The sequence below is a fragment of the Fistularia commersonii genome, chromosome 30 (genome assembly GCF_037954325.1).
Source record: "Fistularia commersonii isolate RoL2024-O1a breed Wild chromosome 30, RoL_Fcom_v1.0, whole genome shotgun sequence".
NCBI lineage: Eukaryota > Metazoa > Chordata > Actinopteri > Syngnathiformes > Fistulariidae > Fistularia > Fistularia commersonii.
Genome location: NC_141313.1, coordinates 1,817,602 through 1,841,253, shown reverse-complemented (window position 1 = coordinate 1,841,253; position 23,652 = coordinate 1,817,602). Strand labels below are relative to the sequence as shown.

Here is a 23,652-nt window from a genome sequence, read left to right as displayed (position 1 = left end):
CCCTGTGACAATTTCTTCCCTTCTTCAAATTCTTCCCTTGGGCTTTCCCTTCTGGGGTCTCCACAGTGAACCCAACTTCTCCATCTAACCCTATTCTCTGGATCCTCCTCTCTGACACCAACTATCTTCATATCCTCTCTCACGACGTCCATAAATCTTCTCTGGTCTTCCTCTAGACCTCCAATTCCATCATCCGTCTCCCAATGTATTCACTATCCCTCCTCTGTCCACGACCCAACCATCTCTGACCTTCTCTCCAAAACATCTAACATGTGCTGTCCCTTCTGGCTCCGCCTCCCCCCTAAAATGCAAATGTGTTCAAATAAACTCATACCTCTGCAGGATGTCCAGGGGGGCGCTGCTGCTCCTGGATGCAGGCGAGATGTTCCAGGGAGGTCCAGCAACCTGGGAACACCTCAGGATTCAGATCCAGAGTTGGGGGTGGGGGTTTGGGTCTCCGCTCAGGCTGGGGTACACCTAACTTGTCCAAATCTTCTTGTTGGCGAGATTTGGACGAGACAGACGTGGACCCGGATGACCGAGAACCTCCGCGGACATCTCCACGTCTCGCATTTCAAATTCTCTCCATTCAAAATAAAACATGGCCGCCCGTTTGTGGAGATGTTTAATCCTGTACAATAAATTACAACCCGCCGTCGCGTTCCCTTCAGGTTTAAAAACCACTCCCTTCTTACTGTCTGGAATTCGTTTGTAAACAAACAACCGACGTGACCTGGTCCAGCCGTCAGTGCGTGTAGAGGGAGGCGGTGAAGACGATGTCCCGGCGGATCGCCAGGGAGGCCTTCTCCATCTTGCTCCCCAGGATGGAGTCTCCGACGATGCGCGCCGCCTGCCGCACCTCCTTCAGCACTTCGTCCAGGCGCTGGATGCATCGAACCACCGTGCCCTCCTGCACGTCCGTCAGCTGGGCGATCTCGGCGAAGGGCTGTGGTGGGGAAAAAACGCCGACGGTTATGAAGTTCGTCTTGGCGGATCATCGACGTCGGTTCGCTCCTCACCATGCCTCTGGCCCAGCAGTACACCACCTCCGTCAGGCCGAACTTGAACTGTCCCACGAACTCCTCGGCCGTCTGCGGTATCCCGCAATCCCGCTGCAGCTCCCCGATGCGCCGGGCGACCGCCAGCACCCGCTCGATGCCCTGGAAAAGAAGGGAGGGATGGCGCTTTCAGGGGAAAAGAAAACAACCGGCCATCTTTAATTCAAAGCCCCGGAGAGCACTTCCATGTCACGGTTCCGTGTCGCCGTGTCGCCGTGTCGCCGTGTCGCGCACGGTAAGCACGGCGCCGTACACCGGTTCGAACATCCCGGCGAAGCGTCGCCCGCTTCCTCACCTCCTGTAGCGTGTTGGTGATGTGCGGCTCCACTTGCGTGTTCTGCGTGAAGACCAGGCAGGACAGCAGGGCGGCGCTCTCCTCGGGCGCCAGCGGGCTCAGGACGTTCTCGAAAAGCAGCTCCGTCAGCAGAAGCTCGTGGCTGCTGATCTGGCAGGCGACGCGGCCCTTCAGCTGCACCGCCCCGCCGCCGTCCACGTACTGGAGGGACTGGAGAACCTCGATCCTCTGGTGGTACTCCGGCAGCAGGGACAGGGATTGGTCGGACACCAGGAACTGCAGCCTGTCCAGCTCCTCCTGCACGCCCATCCGCTCCTTCACGCGAGCAAACTGAAACACACACGTTTTGGTCATCTTGAGTCGGCCGCAACGTCACCCGAGCCGCTTCCAGAGCCCGAGGGAAACGTGGCGTACGGACGTCCGCTCGCCCCGGAGACGCCTTCTGATCCAACGTCCCTGGTTCCATGAGTCCTAAACCAGGGGTCGGCAACCCGCGGCTCCGAGCGGCTTGGGAAAATATATTTTAAATATCCAATTGAAGTGTATTTCATTTGTGTTAATTCCCTTTTTTAGCATTTAGTTCTAAGTTGGAAGATTATTGTGATCTTGAAATATTAAATCATTTTTCGCCGCTCAAAATAACGTCACACTCGCGGAAGCCGGTAAAGTCCCGATTTGCAGATGCTGTGCGCGGAAGTTCAGGAGCAGAAGTCCCATAAACCAGGTAAAATAAATATTTATGAAGATATTTTGCAAATATTTATTTCTTATTGTTTACCGACTGATTTTTTTCCTGATTTATTTTTAAAATTCAGGTCAAGGCTCCGCTACACGCTCCGAAAGCCCAAAACTCAAAATGAGTTCATTAAAGAAATAAAATGTAATTTTCTCTGTAATACTTTGTGAATTTCAGAAGCAACACACGACACACTTGTTTATACAAAGTGTAAAGGTAATAAAGGAGGAGCTCCACTTTCCTACCTGAGGCTATCAGACTTTTTAATTCCCCTCCCTTCAGCCGCAGGGAGTCTTAAAATCTTATATCCTTAAAAAAAAAAATAAAAAAAATCATCCACTTTCTGTAAATTATAATAATTCATCAGTATATATGTTCATAACTGTGCAATATTTCATAACAGCTACATGTACAATATTTTTTCATACTCTTGTGCACCACTTGTTACTGAAGACCTTAAGACACGTTATAGTTTTAACTTGTTTCTTAAGACTTTATAGTTTATTTGTATTTCTTATTCTACCTTTTTCTTTTTTTTTTTAATTTCTTTTTACTGTTTATACAATGTTCTACTATTATTTATTATTGTTATATTTTTCTTGTAACTCTGGCACAACAATTTCCTTCGGGATAAATTAAGTTGTTCTTATTATTATTTTTATATTTTTTCCTTTTAATTTGTACATTTCCACATGCAACAAAACATTTTAAAGTACGAAAAATACTGAACGTCTATATGATCCCTTCTTGTATTTATGACAAAAACAAACAAAAAAAGCCAAACTCGAATTATCCACTCGCAGCAAACCAACCATGCTGTCCTCTCTCCATGTGCGGCCACAAAAATATTTTAAAAAATATATTGAAAAAAAAAAAAATTGATTATTTCAATCTTTATTCATTTAGACGTTCCAAAATCTGCATAATCTTCCAATTTAGAAAAAAAAAAAAAAAAGTTCGAACTAAAATAAAATATACTGCTGAAAAAAATAAAGGGAACACTTGAACAACACAATGTAACTCCAAGTCAATCCCACTTGTGTGAAATCATAGTGTCCACTCAGGAAGCAACACACATTCATTTTGACTTGTTTTAAGGACATTACATCAAAGTTGGATCAGCCTGGAGTTTGTTTTTACACTTTAATTTTGAGTGTGATTCCTAATCCAGACCTCCATGGGTTGATACAATTGATTTCCATTCATCATTTTTGTGTGATTTTGTTGTCAGCGCATTCAACTGTGTAAAGAGCAAAGTATTTCATAAGAATATTTCATTCATTTAGATCTAGGATGTGTTTTTTAAGTGTTCCCTTTATTTTTTTGAACAGTGTACATTTTAATGAAATAATAATCCCACGGACGCTCGCTACCGTGCACGGCGGAGGACGCACCTGCTCGGCGAAGGTGGGCGAGTGGATGCAGTGGAAAGCGTCCAGGCTGTCCTGCAGCGCCCGCAGACGCATGGAGGACTCCACCACCTCCACGCTCTTCAGCTGCAGGTCGTTGACGGGGTCCAGCGCCGCGATCCCGCCGGGGTTGGACTCGGCCAGACGCAGGAGCTCCTGGGTTGCCGTGGAGATGGCCTGGCCGGGGGGGTCGTCCCTGGGAGGGGGAAACCGAACCATGACGGTAAAGCAGGCCTTCACACACACACACACACACACACGTACGCACCTGAACCGTGGTTGCAGTCTCTTGTTGTAGTTGTCGACGATCCTGTCCGGGATGACCTTCAGGGTCTTCACCGTGATGGAGGAGATGTCCTGCAGCTTTATCTTCTGCACCGTGTGGCTGCAGGGGCCTGATCGCGCAAACGACGCACACACACCGTCAGGCGTCGTGCACACACACACACACACACACACACGAAGCTAAAAGTATTGGCTAACCCATCCAAATGGCGGGAATCGGGTGTTTCGATCCCTTCAATGGTCGCGGGTGTGAAAGGATGTGCGACAAATATCTATTCTTGGTGTTGGATTTTATTAAAATCCATTATCTATTATTATCTATTATCCAAAAAATGCGACTTATACTCCAGTGCGACTTATATATGTTTTTTTGGTTCTTTATTATGCATTTTTGGCCGGTGCGATTTATAATCCGGAGCGACGTATTGTCCGAAAAATACGGTAATGTGTGTGTGTGTGTGTGTGTGTGACCTTCAGGTATGAAGAGCGCCGTGTTGTAGAGGTGAGGGAAGGCCGCCCTGCCGCTTCCGTCGCCCGCCGTCGCCTCCTCGTTGCCCTTCTCGCAGAGGATGAGCGCCGTGAAGGTGCGATTCACCGAGTCGTTGGACACCTGGCGGGGAGATAATCGATCGATTATCCGGTCATCAATAATTCGTTTGCTGGATAAAAACTATGAATGTAAGGCATCAGACCAGGGGTGTCGAACTCGTTTCAGTCCGAGGGCAACATACGGCCTTGGTTCATGTCCAGTAACAATAAGTAACAATAGTAAGTAAGTAAAAATAAGTCCGAATGTTTCCAGCTAAATGATAAAAATCTATGTAATAAATTGTTCCTTGAAAAAATACATGACCAACAGCCTGAGATTCATGGAGAAAAGTAAGTCCAATATCAGCAACACTATGCCTCACTTCTGTCTTCTCAGTTCTCCGTGCATTTTGTTGTTTATATTTTACTAGGAAAACCCAACATTCCGTGTCCACTATTCTCTTTTTTGACGACGACATCTCGCCGATGAGGGTGTCTGATCCCACGGAAGAGCGGGTAAATTTCTAAAAGTAAATAAAAAAAGCTATTTACAGACCTGGAAGCCACATTGCTGCCATCTGCTGTAAGCTGTGAGTCACATAGTGTTGTAACATGTTGGCTAAAACGCTGCACCACTAGCAGACAATATAGGGACTGCATTTTTATTTTAAGATGAGATAAGATGAGAACAACTTTATTTATCCCGAAGGAAACTGTTGTGCCGGAGTTTCAAGCAAAACATAACAATAATAGATAAGTAATAGAAAAGTTTAAAAAGTAAAGGAATCATGATTTTAATGTATTTTGTCGGGCTGGATTGGACCCCGCGGCGGGCCTTTACTGGCCCGCGGGCCGTACGTTTGACAACCCCACATTAGAAACTAGTTAAACACACACACACACACACCTGCAGGATGACCGCCAAGGCGTTGAGGTGCTGCAGGTTGTTGACCACCACCACCCGGCCTGTGGACAGAGCCTTCATCCCGCTCACCGACTCCAGAATGGCGCGCTGCGGCCGGAGAGACGGCGTGGAGAAGGGCGGTTAACCCGACGGGGGGAGGCGATGGCGGAGTCGGGCCGCCCGACGCCGAGCCGGACGCTCACCTGGATGGACTCGGTGGTGGCTCGCAGCTCCGTCACCGTGTGGTAGTACGGCAGCAGGTCGGACAGCTGGCCCTGGGTGTCCAGAGCGGGCAGCGTGGAGAGGGTCTTCTTCAGCTGGACTATCTTCTTCTCCTGGGCCTGGGGGGGGGGGGGGGGGAGGGTCCGGATCGGGGGTCAGAAGGGCGGAGGGGGTACGAGGGTGATGGGGCGTCCCCGTTTCCTCACCTGGGTGTCCCTGTGGCTCTCGGAGAAGCTCCTCCTCATCATGTCGGTCACTCGGAGAGCCTCCACCCGCAGCAGGTTGAGGATCATGGTGTAGGTGAGTCTGAACTGGGACTGCAGGACGGTGGGTTTGCCCTGCCAAAAAACAGAATGCAAAAAAATACCCCCTTCATTTTGCCTTCTTTGAATTATATCAAAAAAAAATGAATGGAAAAAACCCGAACCCCCCCGAAAAATACAGTTTAATGAACGATATTCCCTCCGTGTCAAACTCAAACATCAATATATGTGGCCTGCAAGAACTTACTGTGTCAAAACAAACAAGTCGAACTCATGCATTGGCCATAAAATACATTTAAAATAAGATAAACTTTATTGATCCCCATAGGCAGGGTAACAGTTATGTCCAAAATGAGAAAAATAAACTCATGAAATAAGTGTATGAATAGAGAGATAAAGAGAGACATCACAATTTCCAACAATTCATGCGGATCATGTGACCCGCCATTGGATCGCAGTGAATCCACATCAATGCGGTTTTCGACAAGCGGAACTGAGAAATACAAAATGATCCCTAAATATCCAGGAAGAGCAAAGTTGATGCGGATGGAAGGCTGTTTCAAGAATGACGGGAAGGACAATAGATGTTTGTGCTTCGAGAAGAAAAGCGGTTTGTGTTGGTTGTCAAAGAGACGGCTTGTTGACATCAAACACGGAGCTAAGTATGCTAAAGTTAGCCTTCCAGAAAAACAACAAACTGTATTAAAAGCCAAAATGTTACTTCTGCATTTGCACAGAATCTATGCAAATACATACGTTAATGAGTAATAAATTCAGAGTTATTTAACATTGATTCATTACATTTATTTTACCGAATGTTTTTTTTAATTTATACAGTTACTGTTATGCGTGGCCCTCGGTGAAAATGAGTTTGACAATATATAAGAATAAGAATAAGAATAAGAACAACTTTATTAATCCCGAAGGAAATTGCTGTGCCAGAGTTACAGAAAATATAACAGTAATAAATAATAAAAGAAAAGGCAGAATTAGAAATAAAAATAAACTATAAAGTGTCTCAGTGAAACTATAAAGTGTCTTAGTAAACAGTGATAAAACTATAAGTGTCTTGGTAAATATATTCCCCTTGCCTTTTCTTTATTTTGTTTTCTTTAGAGGAGGGGTTTGATTTTAAAATTATAAATTGTTTTCCACACAGCTCTACTCCTGTTACTCTTACAATTATTTGATTATATCCAAAATAATAAAAATCTTTATGTTTCCTCATGCCAGTTAAATGTCATGAGATTAAATGTAGTTTAATGATCCCATGCTTGGGAAATTGTTTTGCAGCAGCAGCAACACATACGCGAAAAATACATGCATTCAAATTAATAAAATCAGAAGTTAATAAAGTATAATCCAAAAAAAAAAAAAAAAAATTTTAACAACATATTTACCAATGAACAGGAATAAATAATAAGCAAAGTGGCAATGTGAGGTAGCACAGATTATAGTGAGTTATTGATGTACCATTAGATTTAGCAATGTTTGTTTATACGTTATAAATAAAAATAAATCAATAAAACGATACGGGCAGTGTGTGTGTGTGTGCAGGTGTTTCCTCACCAGCATCATGACGTGCAGCTCCGACATGTCGTGCACGCCGGCCTTGCAGAGGATGATGACGGTGCCGGTGGCGTCCAAGCCTCTCCGGCCGGCGCGGCCCGCCATCTGGATGTACTCGCCTGCAGGTGGAGGCTCGGTCAGCGACGGCGGCGGCGGGAGGCGGGGAAGAGGAAGGGCGGGACGGGAAGCGGATTACCGGGAAGCAGGTTCCGGAAGCCGGTGCCGTCGTGTTTCCTGATGCTGTCGAACACCACCGTCCTGGCGGGCATGTTCACGCCCATGGCGAAGGTCTCGGTGGCGAACAGCACCTGACGGGAGGACGGCGAGGGTTCATTCTGTACGTTTACCGTGTTTTCCGGACTATAAGCCGCGACTTAAGCAACGGTGCGGCTGATTTATGGATTTTTTTTGGGGTCTGACGGGTCTAACATTTACCCTCGCCACGTTGGACCGATGAAATTGCGCTTCATTCGCACACACGGATCACGAAGAAACGCATCTGACGCGGCTTTTTAAGTTTAAGGCGATCGACTCGGCTGTTGAAAGAAAACCTCGGAATCAGTTCATCGAAAAATGACTGCAAAAAGGCGACAAAGGCTTTTAAAGGTGGAATTAAAAAAAGCAGATGATAAAGATAGCGATCAGCTGGAGAAGGACAAAGCGGGGATTGAAAACGGACGGATGGATGGACGGACGGACTTTTCCTTGTGTTTTTTATTATTTATCTGTTTAATCAGCCGTGTTCCGTGGAAAAAAAGCATTTCCATATTTGTGGATGTTATCGGTATGTATTTAATCAAAAGTGAAAAAAAAAGAAGAAAAAAACAGTGTAAATTAAATATCTGATGGCACCTGCAGCTGAGAGACTAGTACACATATATTTATTTACCTCATTTTTTGGACTATAAGGCGCACTTTATTTCATCGTGGGAGTTACATATGAAAATATAAGATCATTTCACATTTGTTATTTTCACACTGACAACCTAAGCTTATCTGCCAGTATCTGCTTCTCCTATTACTTCTGTACCCTGAGTACTCAGGAGTAATAGTATCATTATTATTTCTACTGCAACAACCCTGCGGTGCTGTTTCGAGGAATATTCAGAGTGATTTCCAACCCGCTGTGAACGTATTTTGGGATGAGAGCGAGCGCTGAGACAGAAAAGATTAAGTGGAGCGGGAGATATTTAACGCTTATAATTGTCTAAACCAGGGGTCGGCGACCTTTAACACCCAAAGAGACATTTGGACCCGGTTTCCTCGGAAAAGAAAACACCGGGAGCCGCAATTACTTTTTGACGTCTAAAATAAAGGCACCACTGTATTTATTGCTTTTTATTACCTTTACACTTTGTATAAATAAGTGTGTTTCTTCTGAAATTCACAAAGTTTAACGGAGAAAATTAAATTTTATTTATGTAATGAACTCATTTTGAGCTTTGGGCTTTCAGAGCGTTTAGCGGAGCCTTGACCTGAATTTTAAAAATAAATCGGGAAAAAAAAATCACTGTGTCAGTAAACAATAAAAAATAAATATTTGCAAAATATCTTCATAAATATTTCTTTTACCTGGTTTATGTGACGTTATTTTGAGCGTCGAAAAATAATAAATATAATTTTATTTAATATTTCAAGATCACAATAATCTTCCAACTTAGAACTAAAAGTTAAAAAAAAAAAAGGAATTAACACAAATGAAATACACTTCAATTAAATATTTATAATCTATTTTCCCAAGACACTCGGTTGCCAACCCCTGGTCTTGTACAACTTATATATGCTTTTTCTTCTTCGTTATGCATTTTTTGGCCGGTGCGACTTATAGTTGGAAAAGTCATTTTGAGCCGGTGCGGCTTATATTCAGGCGCGCTCAATAGTCCGGAAACTACGGTGCGGGTTCGGCGTCAAACGTCAGGGGGGCCTCACCTTCACCAGGCCGCGGGAGAAGAGCATCTCGATCACCTCCTTCAGGATGGGCAGGATCCCGCTGTGGTGGACGGCGATGCCCCTCTTCAGCAGGTCCCTCATCAGCAGGATCTTCACATTTCAAACATACGTTTTATCACGGACGAAAAGCAAAGCGCAGGTGTCCGACCCGGCCTCTCTACCTGTGGCAGCTGCCGGTCGCCGCCGCGGAGACGACTCAGGCTCTTGTGGAAGAAGGAGTGGATCTCGGCCTTCTCGATGGAGCTGGTCAGATCCATGGACTCCAGCGAGCGGGCGTTCTCGTCGCAGCGGCTGCGGGAGAAGGTGAAGGCCACCACGGGGGTTTGCTGCCGCTGGGACAGGAAGTTCAGGATGGCCAGCCACACCGCTCGGTCCTGGAAGCCGAGGAAGGAGGAGAACGTCTGGATTTTTTCGGCGGCCGTGGAAATGCACGCGTTCGCCGAGAAGCAAATACCTGTGCATTTCTGTGGAATATTCAGAACTGTGCAATATTTTTTTTTTCATTATATTATCTATTACTGTTATGTTTTTACTTGAAACTCTGGCACAACAATTTCCTTCGGGATTAATAAAGTTGTTCTCATCTCATCTCATTTCATAACAGCTACACTACAATTTTTCCTTCTATCATACTATTGTGCACTCCTTACCTCACTTGTTACTAAGACACTTTATAGTTTCACTGAGACACTTTATAGTTTATTTTTATTTCTAATTCTGCCTTTTTCTTTTTATTATTTATTACTGTTATATTTTCTGTAACTCTGGCACAACAATTCCCTTTGGGATTATCTTATCTTATCTTACCTGACTGGCTGAGGTGTTCTGCGAGGTGCTTCTGGCTCCAAAGGACTGAGCGTGTTTGCTAGTGCGCTCCTTCTTGGCGTCCACCGCCGCGTAGTAGCTAAAAAAATAAAATAAAATAAAAAAACAGCGTCCTTTTACTCGAACGCGTCTCCGGACTCAAGCCCTACCCTTTGGTGAGGAAGTTCCCGCCGGCGTCCACCAGCATGAACATCTCCTTCTGCGTCTTGGTGCTGTTCCCGGTGTACAGGTGGTGCTCCAGCGGCACCGGCCTCTTCAAAGTGCTGATCACGTAGATGTGCCTCTTCTTGATGCGGCTGCAGATGCAGAAGGAGCGGAGGGTCGGCGTCGGCGTCGGGGGGGGGACGACGGGAGAAACCACCTACCCGATCCACTCGCTGAACTCCACGGCGTTGGGCACGGTGGCGCTGAGGAGGATGATGCTCACGTGGTCCGGGAGCATGATCAGCACCTCCTCCCATACGACCCCCCTCTGGAAGAAGGAGGACAGGGTTAACTCAGTCGTGGGAAGAAGATAGAAGCATCCGGAAGAAGCACCCTGCCCACCTCCGCGTCGTTGATATAGTGAACCTCGTCGAAGATCACCCACTCCAGGTCTCGGATGACCTCCGAGCCGTTGTACAGCATGGACCTGGAGGAGCGACAGTGAGACGTCCCATCTGCAGGAAGGAGGCGGACTTGAGAACCTGGTTACCTACCTGAGGATCTCAGTGGTCATGATGAGACAGGACGACTCGGGGCTGAGCTGCACGTCTCCGGTCAGGAGCCCCACGTCGCCGAACGTGCTCTTGAAGTCCCTGAACTTCTGATTGGACAACGCCTTGATCGGAGACGTGTAGATGGTTCTGCAGAATCCGAAGCGCAGTGGGGGGGGGGGTTTTTAGGCTTTTTTTTTTTTTTTTTTTTTTGCGGGCGCGTGCACGCACCTCGTCATGTGCTTCTGCGACAGCGCGATGGCGTACTCGGCCACCACCGTTTTCCCGGCGGACGTGTGAGCCGCCACGAACACCGAGTCGTGGGCCTCCAGCCGCAGAACCGCCTGCTTCTGGAAGACGTCCAGCTCGAACGGCCACTGGAGCGAGAACACGGGCTGAGCGTCAACACACACACACACACACACACACGGGTTTTCTACCTTGAAGGCCGGGTTTGGAATGCGTTTGTGGAAGTCGTCGCAGGGGGAGGTGATGTCCACAGGGATGGCCCATTTCTTAGTCTCCTCCGGGTTCTGGCTCGGCTTCGGTTTCCCCTCCTTGCTCTCCGAGGCGGACGGCGAGGAGGACGGCGCGGCGTCCTGCGGACGGACGGACGGAGAAGGAACCGGCTTCAACACAGGGCCCATTTTCTCTTTCTCTCTCATAGGACTTCAGCTATTTGACCGTTTTTTTTCTTTGAATATTGAACTTTTCAGAAGGGAAAAAGCGGTGCCTTGATGCCCAGCTCCTCCAGGCTGTTGGTTCTGGGCAACCTGGGCGCCTGGTCCCTCCCCTGGCTTTCGGCCCGTTCCTCTGCCTCGGCCTTTAGGTCGTCGGCGTCGTACGTGGACAGCAAGGACATGAGGTTGACCTCCCCCTTGGCTATTCTCGCATCTTGAATACGAGGAAAGAAATGAGAGGAAGAAAAAAGCAGCACGGAATTTATGAAACCCGCTTCAGCCTCGGTCCAGACAAACCTCCGCCGCTGAAATCCATCCCCGCTTTCAGACCAGGAGGCACTCGGAGTAAGTCTGTGGAAAAATGCGACACGCGTCAGAGCGCGTGAGACGAGCCGTCTCGACGTCTCGTGGGGATCACCGTTCTCGAAGTCCACGTCCACCTCCAGCTCCGTTTTCCTCTTGATTTGCTCCAGGGTCAGCTCCTCCATGCCCCCTGCAGACGAGCACAGGTTCACCACGCCGATGGTGAGCGCCGAGCCAAAAAGCTACCAACATCTGATGAGAGATGGCTTTCACGGAGCCTGACCGGGCAGGAAGGGGTAGTTGGTGTTGCTCCCTCGGAGGCTCTCTGAAGGCGGGCCGGGCTGCCTTTGCAACGACAGGGAGTTCTTGGCGGAAAGGCTCGTGTCCTCCATCAACACCTGAGGGCAGTAAAAGGCAGATCTAACGACGCGGAACGTGGCGCCGGGTGCAGGGGAGGTGGATGTGAGACCTCAGTGAAGTCCAGCAGCATCCCTGTGGTCGGGTCTCGGACCACGGAGAGTCCGGTGTGGAGCGGAGACGGCGTGCAGCTCAGCAGCGAGTCCACGTCGATGTTCCTCTTGGTCACCCTGGTGGACAGACGGGCGCGGCGGTTATGCATGATAAAACGACTTTAATTCAAAATAATCCTGGATGGACATCCACGTGAACAACTAAAGCTGAGGTTCAAGGGTTGGATGACTATAAAATAATGTGCTTTTACTACGTGGCACACATAAGTAGCCTCTGAAGGGGCAAAAGTCTGAGGCCCAAAGTCCAAAATCTCCGTTTTTAAACCCGAATACCAACTTGGTAAACTTCTGGAAGGCAAAGTCGATGTCGTGTATGGGCAGCCAGGCGGGATCCTGCAAGAACTGCTTCTTCACCTCGGCCTCCAGGCCCAAGCTGGTGGGAGGCAGGCCGTGGGGAAGCTGGGAGGAGGACAGAGAAGATCAGACGTGCTTCCCGGTCATCTGATGGTTGCCGTGTCAATAGATGTAAATCAAGTTTTGAGTCACTGGTGAGCTGCCTGCAGATGATGACCTTTATTATCATTTGTATGAATAATAGATGGTGCGATCCTGTGATCGACAAGTCCGGGTTGGTTTTGTGCATGACTCAACATTGCAAGTCACTTCAAAAATGCTGTTTCTTGAAAAAGAAAGTGAAAATAAATAGTCGTGTCCCTCTGTGATGGTATGAAAAAAAGATTTCTGCACATTGTAACATCTACCCGACGTAACTGTTTGAGTAAATGGTAGGTTTCGTGCACAAGGACCACACTGACCGTGCTCTGTGGAGGGAGAGGCTGACCGGGCATGGGGTGTGTGATGAGCTCAAACCTCCCAGAGCATCCCATCTCCAGCAGGGACATGGGAAGGTCCATGGGCCCTGCAGGAGGTAAGTCTGCAGAGAAAACAGAAATAAACTTGCAGAAATAAAAGCACATGAACGCCAGTGCCACATGTTTAGGGAAATCTGTGGGGGTAGTCGAGACGCACGAATGTTATTACTGGATTAGCACATTGAAAAGCGCTGCAGAGGAAGATTGCTGAGAAGCTACTGAATGAAATGACAAAATCTGACTGCACTTTCAGCCACATCATCATCATCGAATAAGAGGCATGACAGGCACGATCACCGCGGTTTAAATCTTCCGTGAATCCGAAGATCTGATCGGATTTATATACGCATATATTTTTTTTGTGGAAAATGCACAACTTACTTATTCTCTCCATGTCCCCCCACTCGGAAGCTGAAAGTTGTGTGTGTGTCCAGTCGCCAAAACGGTCGCCTGGGAAATTGTTAAAGTTGACAAGCGGAAGTGGCCAGGAAGCTAAAGCTAAAGCTGAACGGGACTAATGCGACTCACCGGTTATAAAGTCAATTTAAATAAATATGTAATAATTTAGTATAGGACTGTGTTTTATTATGTGACGTTTGATTCAAGCGATTTGTTTTTGTCGATCACCATTGCAGTAAAAGTTAAAAGAAAAGAAAAGAAAAAAAAAAACCTGAGCGGAAGTACGTCATATTTACGCGACAGTGTTTTTGTTGACCCACCGCCTGAAACTGGTAAGGAAGTGAATTTAATCCTATCAAATTAATGTGCTTTTTTGCATTTTCCTCTAAACAACGTACCGATAAGGATTTGTAATGAATCAATAATCATTATTTTCACATGAAATGGTTTGAATGTATTATATTCTGTTTTTCCTCTGCTAGCTAGCTCCCCCGTGCTCCTTCTATCGTTTAGGATGCTAGCTACTTCTCTTCTCTCTGAAACCTTATTTTGTTTTTTTGTCGATAAATAAGGTGGTGTCTGCATTGAAACTGTCGCCATGGTGGTGTTTCCAAGTTCCCTGACGGAGGAAGAGGAGGCCCTGCAGAAGAAATACGCTAAACTCAAGAAGAAGGTGCGGATTTATTGTTCTTTTTTTTTTTTTTTTACAATTGTCTTTTGTGCAACTAAACACTTACACCTGTCATCAAACCTCCTTCCCAGAAAAAAGCCCTGGTTGCACTGAAGAAGCAGAGTTCAACCAACCAGACGAACCAGAGTGGGCTGAAGCGAAGTAAACACTTTTTATTTCAATTTTTTCCCATTTACTTGTTACTCCCACTTTACTTGTTACTTGTCTGTGCTTTCTCAGTCTTCAGTCAAAAAAGTAGCGTAGATCTTCTCTTATATTTTGACCGTGGTTGATAAATTGTTTAGTCCATTGTCATATTTTTTGGGCTTTGTTTACCCGTTTGCACATCTAGTCTGACCTTAGCTTAGAATATAACATTGGAGAGAAAATAAGTTGTTATTCCCCAACCGTATGCATTAAGATACCTGAACACCGCTGTAATCCAGTTCTTTTATATATATATTTGTGCTCCGATATCGCCAACAATACATATTATTCAAAAAATTGAACAATAGAAGGTGAGTGTTTGCTCGAGGTTCTCTGGTCAACAAACAAAAGTGTCGAGTGCGATTGCAAGATTGTTCAACGGGAAACCAAATGAAGCTTGTGCAAAACCTTGTAGTGCTTTAGTCCAATTTTGTGAGGCAAATATGAAGCTGTGAGAAATCGCACTGGAACTCAATTCACTGTTTGGACACTGGATGTCGCTATGCTCTCTGTGAGGAATTTCATTTTATTCATTACTGTGGTACCAATTTTAAGGATTTTCCCTTCAGAGTCCCACAAATGTCACAATTGGTGAGACACCGCTCGTAGTTCTAGTAATAGAGAAGCGGGCCCAGGCAGCAAGACTTGGTTAATAACATATCTTATTGATTACGACCTGTTCTTGCATCACAGCCTTGTCGGACCAGCCTGTCGTCGACACTGCGATGGCAACAGAGCAGGCAAAGATGCTTATCAAGTCGGGCGCCATCAGTGCCATCAAATCGGAAAACAAGAACTCGGGGTTCAAACGATCTCGAATGCTGGAGATCAAACTGAAGGTGGGGATGTCGATCACCATGAACCTCCGTTTCTAAGGTTAAGTTGTGATTCTCGTCCGTGTTGGTCGTAGGTTATGGGTTTGTGCGGTAAAAGAAAGTAAAGGGGCTGAATCTCAGCAGTCCAAGTGAATGACGGGGAAGCTGCTGCTGTGGATCGTTCAGCCGTTTTACATCTCACCGTTTTTTCTCCTCTGCTCTTGATGCATTGCAGGATCCTGAAAAAGGCCCCGTTCCTGCTTTCTTACCGTTCCAGAGGAGCGTCTCCACAGACGAAGAGCCGCCCGAGGTAAACCGGACACAGCGAGACGTAACGTGACTGCACTGCCGCCGTGCCGCGACCGAATCTGCGTTTGCAGCACGGCAGGCAGATTCAGTTTGTTTCTGTTGGTTTCATCGCTTCCGCATGGCTGCCACGGGTTTTTCTAAACCCATCGATTAATCGAAGGAAAAAAGATTAAGACTCTTCTCCGGGTTGGCCGTCGTCCTCCCGCCGTCCAAAAAAAAAAATTCAACAGGTCAACTGAGTACCTTGATTTGTTCTTCGGTGCGAAAGCTTGGATGTGTGACGACAGGTGACCTGGTTCCAGGTAAATCCTATCAATGAGTGAATCAATTTGTTTTGTTTTTCCCTCCAGTCTGCAAAGAGAGCCCAGAGGAAATCACTCTATGAGAGGTAACAGTTAAAGAGTCCCGATGAATCGGTGAAAGTGTCGCAGGAATCTGTCTGTGGAACCTCACTCCCCTGCCCGCCGGCTCCCGCAGCTTCGTCAGCTCAAGCGACCGCTACCGGGATGAGGATGACGGCGGTGGCATGTCGTCCAGCCGCGAGACCGACAGAGACCGGGACAGGGAGAAGGAGAGAGACCGGGAGCTGGACAGGGAGCGGGACCGGGAGCGGGAGCGAGACAGGGAGCGGGACCGGGACCGGGAGCGAGACCGGGATCGGGACCGCGGCAGAGACAGGGAACGTGACAGGGAACGCGACAGAGACCGGAGCCGGGAGAGGGATCGGGAACGTGACATGGACCGGGACAGAGAGCGTGACGGGCCGTTCAGACGTGAGCTTCGGCCGTCTGTGCTCCTCGAAGGTGAAGACCTTCAGATGCGTTCACACGAGCCGCTCCTCCGTCTTCTCCCAGGGTCGGATTCATACCCGGAGCGTCGAGGGGTGAGGAAGGGGAACACGGTGTACGTCTACGGCTCCGGACTGGTCGAAGACAGCCTGCGCTCAGCCTTCTCTCAACATGGCAACATCATCGACCTCTCCATGGATAATCCACGCAAGTATGGACCGGCCCCATCGTGCCGCATGCTTGCACACCCTCTGCCGTGGCGTTGTTCGCATTTCGCCGTCACCCGGAGTTTGATTTGTAGAGCAGAATAATCCCCCGATCCTGTCACGCTCGTCTTGATTCGCGCTTCCTGTTTTTGTTTTCAGTTGCGCCTTCATCACATTCGAGAAGATGGAATCAGCGGACCAGGCAGTTGCTGAGGTTGGTCAGTCTGAGTGTCTCCTGAGTCCTGTTATTTTTATTTTCCATAATCCCTCCAGTAAGGTGTGGAGACGGCTTCTCTTTTCTACAGGCTGTTCGTTGCCCGGCTCCTGCTTGTTAGCTTAGCATAATGTACGGTAATTTAAGTCAGCTTGCCTCGGCCTAATATTGACAACAAAACAACGTTCTGTGCAGAATGTGAATCCTGCATGGACCGGGGTATCATGTGAAAGTGTGACCCGTGTAATTCTGGGATCAGACACACAGCCTTGACAACTTTCCTTGAAAAACAACAACCCTGGCGCACGTGGCGGGCGGGCGGGCGGGCGGGCGGGCGTGGGAAAGGCCGGCTAAGTCGGGTGTCGATCGCACCAAAGTTCTCAGAACGATGCCAGAGTAACCTGATCGTGATGCTGATTCGTCACGTCTTCGAGACGAGAGAGCGGCTTTGAAAAGCGTCCGTTTTCTGTCGAGGCTCTGCAGACCTGAAATTCTGGAGAACGTCATCTCTTCCCGTCAGCGTGGAATCTCAGAATCTTTCAGTCCCTCTGTAGCAAATCAGGTTATTCTAGCAAGTTCTTGCGTTGACATTTTAGCTTATTCCCCCCTCACACCCACCCAACCGGTCCACGTTCTCAGGTTTTCTCTCCCCCGAGTTAAGACTTGCTGCCGTTCGGTTAACTGTTAAACCAACAGGACTGGTTTGTCTTCATTGCTGACCCTTTTTTTTTTTTTTTTTTTGGTCTTGTTTCATTCAAATGTTTTTCCATTTTGAACGTCTGCAGGCTGTCTGAGAAACCCATCATTCATACGGTTGTCGTCGTCCCTGAAAGTCCTTTTTGTTTCTCGACCAGTGGCTTGGCCTTAAAAAGTCCCCCAAAGTGCATATTCTTATCCAAATAAGTGTTATTTTTACCTTTAAATCTCTGTAGAGGTGGGCGGGGACTGAACCAAACCTGACATGGGGTTTTGTTTTTTCCTCCAGTTGAACGGAAGCACGGTGGGAGATGTTCATGTGAAAGTCAGCATCGCCAGGAAGCAGCCCATGCTGGACGCCGCCACCGGCAAATCAGTCTGGGCATCACTAGGTAAATAACATCAGAATAACATCATTCGAACAGATGCCGACCCAACGTTTTGGTTAAAACATTGTCGTTCTCCCTCCAAACAGCCGTGCAGAACAGCACCAAAGGTTCATATCGGGACAAGAGGAACCAGGTGGTCTACAGCGAGGACTTCCTGTGAAGCCGACTCCGGGCTCGTGTTTTGGCTTTTCATGTTTTCCAATTCGAGACAGGCTTGCAATTTTTTTTTTTTTTTTTTAATTGGAACCCCGCAGCTTTAACGATGCAGCTAGAGATATTGAATTCAATTAAAAAATTTCCACTCATGTTTTTCGTTGGGGTTGGTGATTCACTCAGCGGAACCCAGCGGGGACAGAGACTCGTATCCAGAGCTAAAAGCAGTCCTGAATTCAAATTGAATATCTGACCGGCTTTGAGTGCTAGAAACACTGCACTGCTTGATTTTATTGTGCGGTTTTGCGCAGGACTTTTGATTTTTAAAAGGATCGGCCCGGATTTGAGGAGGCCCCGGAGCCCCTCAGCACCTGCAGACATGGACTTTCCAAATAGCGCCCACTAACTTGTGTATTCAGGTGAGAAAGATCCAGTCCACTTTCCACAAGCCAGCCTTTGCTGGATATTAAACATAAAAAAAAAAAAAATCATACAGTCAGGGTTCAAATTATTTTGAGTTTTAATAAAACCTCTAATGTAGTAAAATTACTGCACAAAGGCCTAGTAAGGCAACAAGTAAGACAACTATTACTGAACTACACGTTTTTAATTTACATTCATCCAAGTCTGGAAATTATTCATTGGAATACATTTTACATGTCAGAGAACTTCTGCAACCATTTTCCACGTCCAACACTCGGCTCCTCACGTACAGTCATTGTACTAATAAAACATGTACTAAAATCTTTCAGTTTAAAATTACAGTACTAACTTGAAAGTCTTTTAAGATATTAATATCAAAAAGGTTTTTTTCTTCAACTCATTTTGATAAAACAGGAAAGAAAATAAAAGTCAGGTGTAGTAAATGTCGCATTGTCCTAGACAGACATTTTAACCCGGTACGTTTTATTTTCCTACAAAAGCTTATCTTCCGCCTGATCTAAAAAAAAAAAACAAAACAAAAGGCTTGGTGCTCGGCTGGATGCAAACGTTGGCAATATTTCACGTGAAGTTAATTTTAAGGTTTGTGTTAAAAAGGCCTCTGTAATGTTTTCCCCGGGTGTGTCGGGGAAAAAGGTGTGTGACGCCGGACGTCGCCTCTGCGGGTGTGAAGACACTGTCTTCCGTGCTTTGGTTTAGGATGCTTCATCGATAACCGGACACTCCTGCTCTTGTTCCTGCTCTTGGTCTTCCTCACGTGCTTGACCGGCGGCCCGTTCCCTCTCCTCCTGCTCGTGGAGGGAATTCTGCCCCGTGGTTTTGCCGTGCTGCTCCTTCAGATGGCGGCGCAGGGCGGGCTTGTGCGCGAAGCGCGCGTGGCAGTAGGCGCAGCGGTGCGGGCGCTCGCCGCTGTGGAGGTTCATGTGGTCGATCAGTGTGGACTTCTGGGTGAAGCTCTTGTAGCAAAGGGGGCACTGGTGGGATTTGGCGCCGCCCCGGTGCACCGCCATGTGGCGCGTGAGGTTGGCCGAGTGGTGGAACTGCTTCCCGCAGCAGGGGCAGGTGTAGAGGAGGCGGTTGGAGCAGGAGTGGACGGCGAGGGAGTGGGCCGACGGGAAGGTCATGCCGCAGTGCTCGCAGATGACCGGCCCCGTCACGCTGGACGTGGAGCCCACCACCGCCACCGACTCGTCCCCGCCCTCGCCGGCGCCCACGGCCAGCAGGCTCCCCTCGCCGGCGGCGGACTCCTCCAGGGCGAACTGGCTCAGGCTGTCGGAATCCACCGTCAGGGCGTTCTCCCCCTGATCGTCGCTCAAGCTGAAGTCCAAATGCGGGACTTCTACCGAGAAGGAACTCCCCGCCTTGACGCCGTCTTCGCCGTAGTCCAGGCCGAAGCCCGCCGCCATCCCCGCCGTCGACAGGTACCACAGATCCTGGTGGTGGGCGTAACTCGGCCTTTTCTCCTGAGAGGACATCCACCTTCGTTTCCTGAAGCCCCTCCCCCTGGATTTCCCCCGGCCGCGGCCGATTTTCGAGTCGGACAGCCTCCGCCTGAAAGTGTGCACCACCTGCCTCGGGAGGCCGCCGTCGCCGAGCTCCTCCTCCGACGGGTTCAGTTTGTATTCGCTGCCGTCCATGCCGATCATCACGCCTTCTGTCTCCGGGTAACACGAATCCAGAGGGTCCTCGCTGGGAACCCCCATCTCCTCCTCGCCTTCTCGGTTCGTCAGCTCTTTGTCAGAGATGTAGACTTTGAAGACCTCGCAGTCGTCGTCTCTGGTCTCGTCTTCCTCGTCCGACGCGGAAACCTGGGACGGTATCCGGAGGCAGAGCGTGGAACGTTTAATTCACAATTCAATTAGGTGTTCATTTTATGAGCCGCGGCTTTGTTTTTTTTTTTTCCAGCCGTCTAACAAATGGATGTGGAAGGACTCTCTGCTATCCAGCAACAACCGGTCCAGTGCTTTCTATTATCTGCTTCACCTTTCTACTCCCTGCCCCCGCCACGCAGGACAAAACCCCACCGGCTCGGACCAGAGGGGGCAACACCGGCTTCACGACCCGGTCCAACGGGGCTATTTTTGCCCCCGCCTCCGAACAGGAGCCGTGAAAACACGACCCCCGGGGAGACGGGCGCTTTGGCTTGATTCCTGCACGACGGCTGCCTCGGGGACGGTAAAAAAAGACACCTCTCATTAGAGCAGCGAGGCGAAGAAACAAACGGGTCACGCCCCTTTTTTTCTTTATTATTTACAAGGTGTAGGAGTCTGTGGAATTAGCGTGTCAACTGCTGGGACCAATTAGGTCCTTTCGTTCGCAGTAAAAAGCCTGCTCTCGGCTCTGAAGCTACCGTGCCAAATCTGTCCGCACCGGATTTCAAATGCTTTTCAAAATGCTGTGAAACCTTTGAAGAGCGAAATAGCAAATGTAAAAATTCTGCAAATGACATGGATTTGGATTGAAATACCTTGATATTGGGCTCGTCCACGGAAGGGCTGCTGTCGTCGTCGTGTCTGCTCCCCGCGGCCGACATGTCCCCCACCTCGCAGCTGTCTTCGGCGGAGCGCGCCGGAGGGCTCCGCGAGCGGTTGGGAGAAGGTTCCCCGCTGCGAGGCGACCCCGCCGAGTGAGCGCTGCCGCTAACGATCACCGGCTGTGAGGGATTCTCCTCCTCAGGCATCTGAGGGGCCGAGGGAAGGGGTGAATAATTCAGTGGAGCGGCGCACCAAACCAAAGATGAGCCACAAACGGTGCAGAGGGTGTAATTATTTCCCTCTTAAAATCTCTTTAGATGATGACAAAATGCTGATGTTTGGGGCGGCGACTTGCCTTTGGTGAGCCCGGGTTCTTCAGCTGCACGTATTTCTTCAGAGCTCTCCGGCAGCGCTCCACGATGTACTCCATCTGCAGGTAACTGGCGGCCGTCAGGTAGCTGACGATGTCCTCGGGGTGAAATTGCAACACGCCGGTGTAACAAGACTGTAGAAGGTCACACACCACCGTGGAGCTGTACAGTATGGACACCTGGATTGGACACGACGAAGATGTCACACGCGTGTTCGAAAACAAACACGAGATGCGGTTCTGCCGGCCGTCTACCTGAAGCTTCGGGGCCGGGCTGAGGAGGAACTGGTCCCTCAGGAAGGGGGAGCAGGCGGCCAGGACCACCTTGTGCCCCCGGAATATTTGGTTGTCGCTGGCCACGATAGTGATGTCGCAGAAATGCTGGCGGGATCTCAGGGAGTTCATGTGCTTCAGGGTCACGTCCCCGTGGCCCGGGAGCCGGAAACACAGCATCTCCATCCTGTCTGAGGAGACACGTGGCTTACATAAGGAGGACGACCAAACAATAAATATGCAACTAAATGCAGATCTTTCGCTAAATAATTGATTCACGCGTTCATTATTCATCCCGCTTTTCCTGCAGACGAGCTTTGGGCCGGGTGGGGGGTCCTGGTGCCCCCCCCGGATGAAAGCCTGGGTGCTCACCCTCATTAAAAAAAAAAAAAAAAAAAAAAAACACCCGTGCACAATTTAAGTCTTCAAGTAACACCACGGTTTTGGATGGTGGAAAACCTAAACGGTCGTGCAGAGAACGCGAGGACTCCGCGGAGTCACATCGATCCAATTCAACCCACCTCCTCCTCTCAGAACATCTCACAGGGGCCCACAGGAGGCAGCGGCTCCTGGAGCAACAAACCTTTGGATCAGAGAGAGAAGTCCTGCGCTGGGTCAGGGGTGCTTGGACACTTCGGGGGCGTTCACACACACGGACCTTCCCGCGCGTCGATGTTCATCTAGAAAACCCACACGGCCAATCGATACCCGCTGCTCGCACCGCCCACGAGAACACAGGGGTCACCGAAACCACCCACCGTGGGAAATTCATTTGCGGCACCTTTACACCTTGCAGCCACAGCCAAAACACACCCAGCATTATCCTAAACTAAGAGCGGATGTCTCTCTGAAGACTTATTCTTCAGCGGTGATACTCTAATCCAATTCAAATGCCTTGTTTGAGCTCCTGGTTAGCCGGTGTTATCAGTTCTGAACAATGAAAATCCACGTCTGGTTCTCTCAGGCACCAGAACCCCACCCACCCTCAGCCTCCACAGTGGAAGCCCATCTGGAATGGGCCCCTCCCCACCTGGCATCAAAGCTTCCCCCAGTGTGACATCAAAGCTTCCCCTGGCTTTTCCACACACACACACACACACACACATCAGCGACTGATGGTAGGACACCACTGAATGCTAATGGATGTGCACCGTGTGTGCACGTCAGCTCTCCCATCTTAACATGCTAGGATCCACAGATGATGCAAAATGAATACATTATTTACTCATTAGATAAAATGGCCTCCACAAAGCTACGTTTTTTTTGTTTTGTTTTTTACACCAAGGGTCCTTTAATTACAGTTTGATCTCCTGCTGATCACGCTGCAACATGATTTGTGCAAAAATTGATCTAATTCTTTGTTTTGGTTTATCACCAGCCACCCATTGCGTGGAAATATATATTAAAAAAACACCAAAACAGGGAGTTGCTCCTGCGTTTTGAGGCTTTGCTTCGAGCTCCAGGGAGCCGATAGGCGTTATCGATCCCTTATCACTTCATCCATACCTTGGAAACGTGAGAAAAGTTGCAATTTGGAAGAAGGCTGGAGGAGACCAAAGAGCCTGCACCCAAAGTAAAAACGCATTTGTTTGATCATTGAAATTAAAAATAGATGTTGTTGTTGTTGTTTGGTAGGAGTAGGATCGTAGGAGAAGAACAAAACATAACAAAAATCGATCCGCACACCAGAATGTGCTCGGCTCCATTGTAGCCAGCGCGTCTGACCGCACGCTCACTTAGCTTGCTTTCAGTTAGCATCGCATGCTAACTACCAGTTAGCATCCTGGCGTCTGCTAGTGAGCAGAAACAAACAAAAGCATCCCGGGAATCGTCTCAAGTCAACTTTGGGGGGCCACTCACCTCCCCGGTTCCCCCTCGCCGAAGGCCTTCGGGTGTTTTCGTCGACGCCAACCGGAGGCTCCTTCTCCCCGTTAACTTGGGAGCAGCGTCCGTTGTCCCGCTACGCCTGCTCGCTGCCACCACCACCACCACCACTAGCCGCTACCGCTGCGATTTCTGTTTACTTTGTGGCCTCCTGGCGGAGGACGAGCACCCCGTGACAACAAAAATACCCCGCTCGTCCGGTGCGGAGCTGACTTCCAGTCGGTTGCCGGGCTCCGGGGCTCCCTGCGGTCCGAGCGGACGGCGGCGCGCCGGGGCTGACTCCCGATCAGCGGGTTTAAA

The 23,652-nt window shown here is 48.6% G+C and overlaps 3 protein-coding genes across 4 annotated transcripts; 1 reads left to right on the top strand and 2 right to left on the bottom strand.

The window, feature by feature from the left end:
* Positions 1-612: 612 nt before the first annotated feature.
* On the bottom strand, positions 613-13,610 carry skic2 (SKI2 subunit of superkiller complex). Its single transcript, XM_086177713.1, has 29 exons — positions 13,593-13,610; positions 13,446-13,514; positions 13,008-13,126; positions 12,530-12,651; positions 12,192-12,309; positions 12,006-12,120; positions 11,838-11,912; positions 11,717-11,770; positions 11,473-11,633; positions 11,180-11,338; positions 10,971-11,116; positions 10,743-10,889; positions 10,591-10,675; positions 10,410-10,516; positions 10,194-10,340; positions 10,027-10,123; positions 9,381-9,593; positions 9,199-9,309; positions 7,466-7,577; positions 7,270-7,388; positions 5,644-5,775; positions 5,419-5,556; positions 5,219-5,323; positions 4,255-4,393; positions 3,767-3,893; positions 3,484-3,694; positions 1,354-1,683; positions 1,020-1,160; positions 613-946 (listed from the first exon to the last, which is right to left on the bottom strand). The coding sequence occupies exons 2-29, from the start codon at positions 13,456-13,458 to the stop codon at positions 746-748; spliced, it is 3,744 nt and encodes a 1,247-aa protein (XP_086033839.1). The 5' UTR covers positions 13,459-13,514; positions 13,593-13,610; the 3' UTR covers positions 613-745.
* A 131-nt stretch (positions 13,611-13,741) lies between these two features.
* Positions 13,742-18,062, top strand: nelfe (negative elongation factor complex member E). Its single transcript, XM_086177657.1, has 11 exons — positions 13,742-13,795; positions 14,036-14,136; positions 14,226-14,295; positions 15,034-15,179; positions 15,391-15,465; positions 15,815-15,852; positions 15,942-16,237; positions 16,319-16,463; positions 16,618-16,672; positions 17,658-17,760; positions 17,844-18,062. Exons 2-11 carry the CDS (start codon positions 14,062-14,064, stop codon positions 17,915-17,917), a joined length of 1,077 nt encoding a protein of 358 aa, XP_086033783.1. The 5' UTR covers positions 13,742-13,795; positions 14,036-14,061; the 3' UTR covers positions 17,918-18,062.
* A 105-nt stretch (positions 18,063-18,167) lies between these two features.
* On the bottom strand, positions 18,168-23,648 carry LOC147216029 (uncharacterized). Of its 2 annotated transcripts, none has more exons than XM_086177656.1 (5): positions 23,329-23,648; positions 21,451-21,655; positions 21,181-21,375; positions 20,819-21,031; positions 18,168-20,159 (listed from the first exon to the last, which is right to left on the bottom strand). In XM_086177656.1, the coding sequence occupies exons 2-5, from the start codon at positions 21,652-21,654 to the stop codon at positions 19,047-19,049; spliced, it is 1,725 nt and encodes a 574-aa protein (XP_086033782.1). In that variant the 5' UTR covers position 21,655; positions 23,329-23,648; the 3' UTR covers positions 18,168-19,046. The 2 variants fall into 2 exon arrangements, with proteins under 2 accessions (XP_086033782.1, XP_086033781.1); XM_086177655.1 differs by having other exon boundaries at positions 21,451-21,659; positions 23,329-23,647.
* Between the last annotated feature and the right edge of the window lie 4 nt (positions 23,649-23,652).

Excerpts from the sequence above, each read along its gene's own strand:
- nelfe (XM_086177657.1), top strand. The coding sequence starts at position 14,062 with ATGGTGGTGTTTCCAAGTTCCCTGACGGAGGAAGAGGAGGCCCTGCAG. Across the intron at positions 15,180-15,390 it reads TGCTGGAGATCAAACTGAAG|GATCCTGAAAAAGGCCCCGT; the intron begins GTGGGGATGTCG and ends GATGCATTGCAG. Across the intron at positions 15,466-15,814 it reads CAGACGAAGAGCCGCCCGAG|TCTGCAAAGAGAGCCCAGAG; the intron begins GTAAACCGGACA and ends TTTTCCCTCCAG.
- skic2 (XM_086177713.1), bottom strand. Across the intron at positions 5,557-5,643 it reads AGAGCCACAGGGACACCCAG|GCCCAGGAGAAGAAGATAGT; the intron begins GTGAGGAAACGG and ends CCCCCCCCCCAG. Across the intron at positions 1,161-1,353 it reads TCACCAACACGCTACAGGAG|GGCATCGAGCGGGTGCTGGC; the intron begins GTGAGGAAGCGG and ends CTTCTTTTCCAG.
- LOC147216029 (XM_086177656.1), bottom strand. The coding sequence starts at position 21,654 with ATGGAGATGCTGTGTTTCCGGCTCCCGGGCCACGGGGACGTGACCCTG. Across the intron at positions 21,376-21,450 it reads GCCCGGCCCCGAAGCTTCAG|GTGTCCATACTGTACAGCTC; the intron begins GTAGACGGCCGG and ends TGTCCAATCCAG. Across the intron at positions 21,032-21,180 it reads AGAACCCGGGCTCACCAAAG|ATGCCTGAGGAGGAGAATCC; the intron begins GCAAGTCGCCGC and ends TCGGCCCCTCAG.